A 12,013-nucleotide genomic window follows, 5' to 3' on the forward strand; every position below is an offset into this window, starting at 1 on the left:
CTTGATTATGAAATAGACAAATTGCTTATACATTCAACTCTCTACCCTTATTATTATTTTTTTCTTTTTTTAAAATACTCTCTAAACTCATTATTCTTCTGAAATTGTTTCATTAAGGGTTGGAAGACTCTTGTGAATGACTATTTAAATGTCCCCATCACCAAGGTGTAATATAAATAACTAACTAATTCGATGATCATCCACATGGACAGTTCAACTTCTACATTAGTCTAGTTCAAACTTGTTTTGATGGTGTCAAACTTTGCACCATCAATAAGTTTTATTTTAATTTGTTTATATTTAATGGTATCCATATAGTGAAACTACATAAATATATTAGTTAGCCACTCCTGCAGTAAATTCAAAGTGGTATGTAACAAAACACATCAATTATATATTCTATCAAAAAAATAATTAAAGAAACACTTCAATTATCAATTCTATCTACACATATTTATAACAACAATGACATCATACATGTGAGCATGTGGACTGTAAGATCAATAAACCATCAATCTCAGGAAAGAAGAAAATATATATTGTTGATAATGTGGCATTTACTATTTTAACTATTGAAGACCATATTTTGTTTAAAATAAATATTATTTTATAATAAAATTTCATTAATTAATATTATAATTAAGAGTAGTACAAGCTTAATTATATTTTCATATCCCGTGATATACTTAAAAGTTAAAGACTAGTTTTATCATGCATGCATGGCAATCAATATCTTAATCATCTAGCTGGCTAGTTTTTCTTTTTAATTATTAGAATATATAATATATATAGCTGGCGAGGGAAATAAATTAATTGCTGCAAAATTTATTCAGATGAAATAAATAATGTGAATTAGGTCTGAATACAATGGGGGAAATTAATATGAACGGAGTGCAAAAGGAGAGAGAACCGTAAACGCCACAAAATGCAATTTTGATTAGAAGAACTTCTCCATATAAGCAGTAGCCGCAGTCAAGTACTGTTGAGCGGGCTCATGCCCCAACCTAAGCTCAAGATCCAACTCCTCTCCCGCGCCCTTATTATTTCATCAGCGCTGCCGGACGATAACCTTTTTCCGGCCTCTCTATTCCGGTGGGCCGGCGACGCCGTTTCAGCAAACAATGGCAGCTGCTGAGGTTTTTCCAAATTAATCCAAGGCGGCCACTGCTCGCTGCTAGGACTAATAATCACCATTTTCTCTTCCGCAGAATCAGTAGGAGGAGGAGGAATAATTGCATCGATATTGGATTGATCGGTGGTTTTGATGTGCAGCAGCTTAGAGGAATGCTTGAGCTTGACCCGCTGCTGCTTGTCCTTGCGGTGCATGTTCATGTGGCCTCCTAGCGCCTGCGCGTTGGAGAAGCCTCTCTTGCAGAAGGCGCACTCGTATGATCTTGCTGCAGCTTGGCTTCTATCTGCTTCCTCTTCTGCCACTTGCCGCTCGGAATTTCCAGCCGCCACCGGTGAATCAATTTTTATATTCTCCATTATTAACTGTATGTTGAGGCGATCACGATGCTTATGTACATATATATATATATATTGGTAGGAATTAGGAGTACTTCTGTACTTTTTAATATCATTAAAATTACGTTGTTTTGAGTTTGAGTACGTAAAAAGTTTACAGAAATATTAACAATAAACAATTTAATTAAGGAGAAGCTGGCAATTAGGGCGGGCCGGGGGTGAATCTTCCGTAACTTTCCAGCTGGCACCATCCGGCTGATCAATGCCTGCCACGTGGAAGCTCGAGAGAGCCATTAAGGCGTCGTCTACCTCGTAATTAATTAGCAGCTCAAACAATGGTCATTGACTCATTGCGCCGTGAGAAATTCTAGAAGATGAAGAGAAATTCACTATGATATTGTATACACGTACATACATCATCATCTTGGGAATGAAATTAGCCATCGAATTAATTCATAAATAAATATTCTCAAAAATGTGTATGGCATTAGCATACCGTTCTGATGATGATACGTTCCTTTCTTTGATTTTTTCTCGATGGAACATGTGTTTGTTTCCATTTCAACCACTAATTTGACATACATATCCAAGTTTTAGTCATATTTTGTTCTTTACTTCAATCTTATGATGAGAAATTTTAAATTATTAAATAATTTAAAAATAAAATCTCTCTAACTGCAATTATATAATGGATCACTAAAGAATGATAATAATCAAATAAAACCAAACAATTACCCACAAAACATGTTTAACGTGAAAAACTCTTCAATGTAAACAGAAAAATTATGAGACAAACTCCGACCAAAATCCACTATCACGAATCAGTAGTTATTAGAAGTCACACATATGATAGCCTCGCAATAATTAAATAATAATTTCTTATAATCCTCTAATGAATATGAAAGAAACTCAAGATAAATTAGAACAATCTATAATAATTAGAACAATTATCCAAAATCTCAGCACAATTAAAGAATCTTCCCTTTGGTATTTTTTAGTTTGGGCACATATGATAGTTTTGGGACGGAGAGAGATGTCTATATGGTGGCAATAAAATACTGTGGCGAACATTTTACAAAGCTCCCTATTGCTCTTCTTGGTCTCTTCAATCAACTGGATTGAGTGTTTGGCCTATCTTGTGACTTGTTTTTTACAAAAGGCCAAAACTCTTTTTCACAAATAGTTGGATCGAATGCTATTACACCAAGCACCAAGTCTCCTCCATGCCTGAATATCAAGAAGTTGCCCACATTTAGGTTGACATTCGTCCATTCCAACCTAAAGTTGCATATTTTAGTAGTCCTGGTTATATTAATGCTTTGGCCATGATAGAGAATTTGGGTTAGTTGCTTGACCTCGACCATCCTTCAAATTCTTGAGCCATTAAGAAATGCTGATATTGTTGATCCTTCCCTAGTAATAGTCCCATTTGGAGCCCCTGTTTAGTCTTTTGTGCCTTAGGTGGAGATTTCTCCTAGCCTAGTTGAGCAATAGACTTTAGGGTTTTTTTTTTTTTTTTTTCGTCTTGTGATATATCTTTTCTTTTCTTTATTATTTCCATGTATTGTTTTCTGAATGTAATAAGATGATTTTCTTCTTCATTTCATTGCTTCTTGTTTTTTTTTTTTCTTTTCTCATTGTGCCTTTCCTTTCTTGAGTTAAGGTTCACTTCCCAATCCTTTGGGAGGACTTTGTTTTGTCGAAGTATTTTTATACTGCGCGTATCCATAATGGGTCCTCATTTTCTATAACTCATTAGTTTAATAAAAATTCGAGTTGTCATGAGTCTCACGACCCTTGTATATTTTAGTGTTTATTCGAGCATGGTCTTCAAGTTGAGATTGAAGCGATCCTAAATTATATACTTCTAGGTTTTTCACGCTTAGCCCTACATTCTTTGTTATTGTGTTCCTCACAATGGGTCCTAGTGTTTCCACTTCACAACCTTTGACACCCTAGATCATTTTCATCTATTTGTTGCTTCTGATTCTTAGTTTGTCCTAGACCATTCTCACACATTTGTCACTTCTGATTCTAGATTTGTTCTAAATCATTTTTTGCCATTTGTCGCTCCTAGTTCTAGGTTTGTGTTTTCTTTTCTACATAATATCTTAGTGACACTCGTAGCATAATAAAATTCCAAGTGTTTAACTCAAGAACATAATTTAACATTTGAATCATAAATCATTCAAAAACGTTTTATGGTTTACTTATCTTGACACTTACACCTTGCTTTCTCTAAGGAAAAGGGTATTATACTTGCTCCCCAATCATTTGATACTTGTTATATCAAAAGATTTTTGAGTTGCTAGATAACATTGTGCATTAACAATGAGTCCTCGATTCTTATAATCTATTGGTTCAATAAAAACTTGAGTTTTTATTATCTCTATATGCCTTAATAGTTCTTTAATTTCTTGGATGGTGAACCTTAGATCATTTTTATGTTGTTTTCATTTTTAATTAATACTAGATTATTCTCATGCACTTTGTGCTTTTAATTCTAGATTTGTCCTAGATCATTCTTACATTTTTTTCGTTACTAATTCTAGATTTGTCGTAGATTATTTTCATTCTTTTTGCGTTTTTAATTCTAGATCATTTTCATACATTTTGCACTTTTGATTTTAGGTCTGTCCTACATCATTTTAATATTTTTTGCTCTTTTGATGTTAGATTTTTATAGATGATGGACCCTAAATCATTTTTGCACCTTTTGTGGACCCTAGATCATTTTTGCACCTTCTATTCTTATGCTAGGTTTTTGTGGATGATGAACTTAGATCATTCTCATACCTTTTGCACCTTTTGATGTTAGGTTTGTTCATCCATCATTAATTTTTCTTGGTGAACCCTAGGTCGTTATTGCGCATTTTTCAATTTTGATAATAGGTTTGCTTGTTCACCAAGATTTTAGTTTTTTTTTATGCATTTATTATCTTAAAAAATATAATACATAAAAAAGATACTACAACAGTGTGAAAGTTCTTTAGTTAGGCATCATATAATAAGAGACAAATGTAATTATTAGTGTTTCAAGTCTTGTTTATAATACTTGCTAGAAGCATCTACAGTATACACATGTTCCCGACGAATTCCTTCATGGGCCTCTACCAAAGAATGTTTAGCTTCTTGAGGGCCTAGACATTTGAGTGGTGAAGCATGCTTCTCAGACCCATGTTTGTTTTGTCTTTTCTAAATCAATAGAAACTTATTTTGTCACCAAAAACTTATGTTTTCATGTTGGCTACCTCGTTCTTCTTGCTCAAGCTTTCTTCTTGCCTTGGATTGTACCTCATATTTTAGGGGTAATTTGTCCATTCCCTCTTCTAGGCATTGGTGCCCACAAATTTTTCCAATTTACCTTCTCTGATTAAAGCTTTTATTTGATTCATCAATTTGTGCCATTTGTTAATGGAGTGGCCTTGAGTATAATGAAATTGGCAAAAATATCCCTTTTTCTCCCCAAAAGGTCTATCAATCTTCTTGGGAAATTTAATAACCTATAATCCTTCAATTGTTGCAAAAATGGCTAACTTCAGCTTTATAAACTAAGTATATTTTTCAAATTTGAGTTTTGGAGAGCCATCAAGTTTTGTAAACTTTTCTTCCCTCCTGTTTGTCCCTTCATCAACATCTATTTCTTTCTTTTTCTTTGTTTTCTCCAACTATACTTATTACCTCATCTTGCAAAATGTGTTTATTGGCTCGAACTATTAAATTTGCGAAAGAAACAAATTGATCCATAGCAAGGAATTCTTGCAATGGTATTGATTGTGTCTCTTAAAGCATTGCAACAACTACCGCACCTACCTGCAAGTCATGTGTTTCCAAAGTTGGGTTTTTGGACCAATCCACATATATTGCCTAAGAGTTTCTCTATTTCCTTGTCGAATATTGGGCAAATATGTAGCATACTTCTTTCCCTGACTACTAATGATAAAACCTTGATAAGCTCTCTTTTAATTATTTAGAGAAAATAGATCTTTCTACTAGGCCATTAAACCATGCATAGGCATTGTCAGTTAATGTTAAAGAAAAAGCTCAATACATGATAACACCTTCCCATTAATGTAACAACATTACAGATTCATAGATTTGGATGTGATCATGAGGACCATTTTTTTCTAAATAATTAATGGGCTTCGGAATTTTGAATTTAGGAGGAAAAGGCTTCTCCATGATCTCAAGAGTAAAATGAATCTTTGTCCTGTGTTGGTCTTCTTAAATAAGTACTAGTTTTTTTTTTTCTTCTGTTCTAGTGCTTGTTCAATTATTTTGTTCATGTTTGTTACCTCCTCAACACTAAATATGCATTGATTATTGACCTCCTTATCTTTTTTAAGCTAAGTTCTAAGAGGAGCTTGATCTTCTCTAATAGTTGTTCGCTCCACAGCTTCTTGGTATATTTCTTTTTAGGGTCATATTAGCCTTGTTTCATCTCCGCCCATGCTTATTGCAACCTTTTTAGGACGAACAAGATTTGAGAGAGTTATCCAAATTCTTAGGTGGGATACTCTCTTTGAGGTCTCCCGCAAGCTCTTGGGTGTTGGATTATTTTGCCCACTTTTGTGTAATTTTGTAGAGTTAGTAAAAGAGATGCGTAAGACATGCCATTTTGTAGAAAAATTGTCATATCTCATAAAGCCTTAGTACTTTCTTTATGTTGTTTTCAAAGTGCTTTATATTCGTTTAGGGGAACTATCAGTGAAGCAATCCCAGAAGTCCTCTTGGTTCCTTGAGAGATTCAAGGGACTACTAACACTACTCCATTCTTTCATCTATCTATTTCCAGTTGCTTGAAATCTTATGTGAACCATCTTGGATATTTGTGTATACTTGGATTTTTGATTGATTTCTCATAAACGGTGTCAATTATTGTCACGTAAACACAGTAATAGAATTTATTTGTCGGGGAAGAACCTTCTTAAAGCTTTAAATACTCTGCCAAAATGAACATATTATAGGATAGAGAACATTCCCTGCACAAACACCATGATACTTAAGTTAGATTCTTGAAGATTATAGAAGAAATTCCAAAACTCTTGAATGAGTAAAAGTAACTCACTTGAAAGCATGAATCCTCCTCTACTTATAATTGAAATTGTTAAGAACTAGTAACGATACCTTATATATCAGTATTAGGATTATTGTAGATAATCCTTATCTATTGCGAATTTTATGAAGAGATTTCAAAGGTAACTATTTGCACATTTATCATGGGAATTGATATGACTTGCAAACAGTAGATAGTTTGGATATGGAGTGGACCCAAATGACAGGTTTAGGTCAAATATATATGAGTTCAAATAAAAAAATCCAAGGTAAAAAACGGCAAGGGAAAGACAAAGCAATTTAAAACCCAAGAGATCACGAATGGTTTTAGCCTTCGAAAATGCACAATCGACCTATCTACAAAGAAAAGTTAGCCAAACAAATGCGTTATTAAGCAAACTAAGCAAAGAAAAGATGAAAGAACCACAAAACTAATTGCAAAAACCTCCCATTGACCATGATTGGGTGGGGTATTCCCCACATGATCATCCATGTCATTGGCAACCCCAACTCCCAACAAGTTCAAATTTTAAAAAGACATCATCACGCCAACATAAGAGAAAGGAATACCATTAAGTCGACATAAGAGGAAGAAAGATCCAAATAGGGATCCTTCCACTCAACCATGACCAAGTGGAGGGTACTCCACCCATTCATCTCCATCAAGGCTTGGCCACCCCGTTTCCCAAGTTCAACAATGCAATTCGCCACCTTCAAGAGCCTTTCTTGTAGTTAAAAGACCTCTCGAGGTGTTTCTCAAACCAAGCTCAGGAGCCTTTTTCCAAGATTCTCCCCAAGACCTATAAGAATATTTCAAGAGTCCACATAACATGCCAAGAATATACTATCCAAGAAATGTGGGTTAGTCACCATGTCTCATCTCTTTCCTTCTTTTATAAATAAGAGATCCATCTCATCTCCTAGGTAAGTTCACTTATGTTCTCAGACTCTATTCTTTGCTCTCAAGCACTCGAACATTGACTTAAGTATTAAAGGATTTGCGCAACAACATCCATTTGCGCCTCTAACCGATTATTCGTCTCAGCTGGCCATCCAATTATCAAGGAGTCATTTGATCATCAAGAAGGCATCCAATCATCAATGAGGCATCCAATCATCGGCAAAGCACCTGATCACCAATCATTCGGTCATCAACAAGGCTTCTGATTATCAACGCACTCGATCATCAAGGCACTTGATCATTCACAAGATTATCAAGATCCCTTGCATCTAGACCTCCAGATCATTTGCAACTAGATCTCTAGGTCTCTTGATCATTAGCATCCAAGCTTGCAAGTCTCAGGATCACTTGTGCTCAGACTTAGGACTCTTGGGATCATTCGCATCCAAACTCAAAACTCTCGTGATCATTCCTCAATATCATTATTTTTTGCACTACAAATTAATTATTGTATTGAGGTGATAATAAGAATATTCTGCAAGAGACTATTGGGGAGACTTTCCTAAAACTTATTGATCCTTTTTAGCTAGAGACTACCACTCTCCTAAAAACTTCTTGACGAAGAAAGTCTCCCAAAGCCCTTTTCGACATAATTTTACTTTTTTAATCCTTATACTTTTTATGTTTCATGGGCTTGTTGGAAGGCGTTAATGCCACAATTTTTCATTGGAAAAGTTCTGAATAAATCAAAAAGGCAAAATTTGATATTTTGTTTGTCATTTGTCCTATTTATTGTTTTATATATAGTTTAGGTATAATTTTGTAAATATCTTCCTCTTTTAATCGTAACTCATTTGTATAATTATCCGCGGGAAATATGAAAAAATTGTTTTTTGAAACCGTATCTATTAATTAGTCTAAAACATATTTGCAATAGCTGGCTGGTAAAAATTTTGGCAAATTAGGGAACTTGTTTCTACCACCACTTTCTTCTACCAATAATGTCTCAGTCTCTCGTTGGACTTGGATCCGCCTCTTCACTCTCATCAGCAACGATCTCTCCAGGATCTGCCCATAGATTCCTCTCAATCAACAACTCCTCTCTTCGATTTACAACCGTCATTTGCGGAACAACCGAGAATCATCCAAGGCGGCCCAGCAGCAGCAGTAGTAGCAGAAGAAGAAGAAGATGGTCCCTCGACGGAATGACAGCTCTGGTGACCGGCGGCACTCGCGGGATTGGGTTCACTCCCCATCTCTATTCTCACCCATCACAGGCTCCTAAGGGCCCCTGATTTCTAATTCGTAATCTGGATTTTTGAATTTCCTGCAGGCGCGCAATCGTGGAGGAATTGGCGGGGCTCGGCGCCGCCGTGCACACCTGTGCTCGGGATGAGACGGAGCTCAGCCGGTCGTTGCGGGATTGGGAGGACGAGGGATTTGGAGTCACGGGTTCGGTCTGCGATGTGTCTTCTCCAGCTCAGCGGGAGGAGTTAATGGACGCTGTCTCGTCTGCGTTCAATAGGAAGCTCAATATTTTCGTAAGCGTTTATTTTTGTGTACCTTGGTTTCGGCCATTTCCGTTTGGCATGTCTGGTGGTTTCCTTCTTCCCCATTGAGCGATTTAGGGTTTGTTTCGGGGATAGCATAAACTGGTGTTATTAGTTCTTGGGTTATTCAGTCCTGTTCCATGTTTGGTTGGGGTACAGAACATGGCCATACTAGGGTTCTCCAGGGGCTCAGGTAACTGCAGGAACCTGTTCGTACTGATATGATCCAACCAAACCCGAATTCTATTGAGCTGGATTTGGGTTTAAAATTTTTGACCCAATTATGATTAGTTTGGGTTTGGGTTTATATAATGCCCAAACGGACTCAATCAATTCATGAGCACCCATAGGCTGTGCTAGGAGGAATAACAAACAACTCCCATTTTTGTTTTGTTACACTTAAATCGGCTAACATGGGGTTTGGAGATCATAAAAATCAGTAACATGAGATCAGATCTAAGTACTCATATCTAAAAAAAAAAAAAAAAAGATCTAAGTACTCCTAGCTTCAGAGGACAGAATAACGGGATATGCATGGTATTTTTCAAGGGCTGATTGCATCTTTCACAGGCTACAGTTATGTTTCTGAAATTATTAGTGACTGACAAATCTATCCTCACAGAGACAGCTACGAGACTTTTAAGCTTGCAGGGGACTCTAAGCTTCCACATTCCCTCTGACTTAGTTTCTATTAGAGTGTGTTTGATTCCACTATTTTTTCATGAAAAATATGTAATTATTATATATTTTTTATGGAAAACAATCAAACACTCTTAATTTTTTTATAAAAAAATATGTATGGTATAAACATTTAAAATTTCTTTTCATAAAATTCATTTTTCAAGGGAGTGAGATAATTTTTGTTTTCTATGCAATATTACCTAGAATTAAATTCTAGATAATGTAATCAAACACATCTTTAGTGTTTCTTTAACTGCAAAACGACATATCAGAGAAGGCTTATCAAATGGAGAAAAGCTAACATGCACCAATTATAAAAACTACGTACAAGTCTTGTCTTAACACACAAACAAAATAAAAAGAAATAGAGGGGAAAAAAAAAGAAGAAGAAAAGGGCACAATGATCATCTTAACCTTTGTCTCCTAGTGAAATAGTATCTCTAATAAGAACTACCCATCATATTCCTATGAGTATGATATTAGATGGTATTACTAATCAGTACCGAACAATTAGCTGGAATTCAGCGGAGAGCCCAAACATGATACAGAAAGTTAGAACTAATAGCTCAGTATCGAATATGTAATACAGACAATGTGGCCTATAACGTGTTTATGATCGATTATTAGCAAATTTCTAGCAATGAGATTGAATGTGAGCAGGAGAAGCTATTACTTTAACTGGATTTATGAAGTATTGTCGGCTGTCTCCCCTTTTTATTTTTTATTTCTTTTTTTCCCTGCCCAAAGACAGTCACTTGTACAGACTGTTTAGCCTACGAAAAGCATTATGCTTAGGAATTGATTTAGCAATGCCCATTGTTTAGCAGTCAAAAGAAACCATACATGATTAGGCTTCACCCCCCCCCCCCCCCCCCCCAAAAAAAAAAAAAAAAAAAGACCTAAGAAACCTTACAAACTTTGAGTTACTTTCAAGTTTCAATGTATTGAGCTCTTTGATCTAGTTCTGACAAGCAATTCATCAATGCTTCCTAATAACTTTGTCATTCTCTCTGAAACAAAAACAGGAAGTAGAAAAACGACATCTTTTTGTGATACGATTTCATTTATTCATATTTTCCCAGTTCGCAATCACCGTGGCAAACTTAGACCACCTACGACTGTGATAGAATGTTATTGCTTCTTGGATCCATATTCTGGAACTGAATGCATGAACTTAATTGTGCTCTTCCTGTCTGCTGAATTTGTATGGGCATTGGACTTGTGGTTTGAATCTGCAGATTAACAACGTAGGAACCAACATAAGGAAACCAATGGTGGACTTCACGGCCGAAGAATTTGCCATGCTCTTCGCAACAAATTTTGAATCTGCTTTCCATATGTGCCAACTCGCACATCCTCTTCTGAAAGCATCGGGAGCAGGAAGCGTCGTCTTCACATCCTCAGTCTCTGGTTTCGTATCGCTGAAGTCCATGTCTGTCCATGGAGCAACCAAAGGTAAATTACTTGTTCCAACTTCTATTTTACTGCAATTGTTCTAAGATGCTTAGTGAAGGTAACAGAACGTTGCGTTTTCAGACATTTGTTACCTCGTGTTTGTTTCTCATGCCCAGGAGCAATAAATCAACTCACAAAGAACTTGGCATGTGAGTGGGCGAAAGACAATATCAGGAGCAATGCCGTTGCGCCCTGGTACATAAGAACCTCTATGGTGGAGCGAGTAAATTTCTTTCCTCCTCGCCTCGCATTCATATCTCATGCCACCCAAAATCGATGTTTCATATCATAGTTGACTATTTTCGGGCTATGTTCGAATCCAGCAAGTGATCAAGTATATGGAATGATGTTGTGTAGGTGCTGAGCAACAAAGAGTATTTAGAAGAGGTATATTGTCGAACACCTCTGGGGCGGCTTGGAGAGCCGATCGAGGTGGCATCCCTGGTTGCTTTCCTTTGCCTCCCAGCGTCGTCTTACATCACTGGTCAGATCATTTGTGTAGACGGTGGCATGTCTGTAAATGGCTTCTACCCAAGGCATGAATAAAAACTTCTCTTTTTTTAACTTTATATATATTCCCACCTCTGTTGAGTCATAGTTGTTAGTATCGGCCCAAACGGGTTCTAATTCGGGAAAAATATTGGAGGTGTGTGCAAATCAGGTTAAAATTGACCAAATTTTCAAATCTCTCTTTTTTTTTATTAGGTAGACAAAAATAGATATTGATGATATTGGATCGATCACCGAGATCTGGCTCAAAGCAAGTACCTGTAAGGGCGGGGCCTTTAATCCCTCGAGAGAATTTCAATGTTTAAGTCAGGAGAAGAAAAATATTCGAAATGGAAAGTCACACAATAGTCAGATGATCCATACCTATAGAAGTTGACCTCTATTTAAAGATGGC

The 12,013-nt window shown here is 36.2% G+C and overlaps 2 protein-coding genes across 2 annotated transcripts; one reads left to right on the forward strand and one right to left on the reverse strand.

Annotated features, from left to right (window-relative positions):
• Nucleotides 1-877: 877 nt before the first annotated feature.
• On the reverse strand, nt 878-1,488 carry LOC127796927 (uncharacterized). The gene has a single exon (XM_052329329.1). It carries the CDS (start codon nt 1,486-1,488, stop codon nt 973-975), a length of 516 nt encoding a protein of 171 aa, XP_052185289.1. The 3' UTR covers nt 878-972.
• A 6,863-nt stretch (nt 1,489-8,351) lies between these two features.
• LOC127797679 (tropinone reductase homolog At5g06060-like) lies at nt 8,352-11,676 on the forward strand. The gene is made up of 5 exons (XM_052330780.1): nt 8,352-8,666; nt 8,757-8,964; nt 10,893-11,109; nt 11,226-11,332; nt 11,467-11,676. The coding sequence occupies exons 1-5, from the start codon at nt 8,425-8,427 to the stop codon at nt 11,653-11,655; spliced, it is 963 nt and encodes a 320-aa protein (XP_052186740.1). The 5' UTR covers nt 8,352-8,424; the 3' UTR covers nt 11,656-11,676.
• Nucleotides 11,677-12,013: the final 337 nt, after the last annotated feature.

This window comes from Diospyros lotus, chromosome 3 (assembly GCF_014633365.1).
Source record: "Diospyros lotus cultivar Yz01 chromosome 3, ASM1463336v1, whole genome shotgun sequence".
Classification (NCBI taxonomy): domain Eukaryota; kingdom Viridiplantae; phylum Streptophyta; class Magnoliopsida; order Ericales; family Ebenaceae; genus Diospyros; species Diospyros lotus.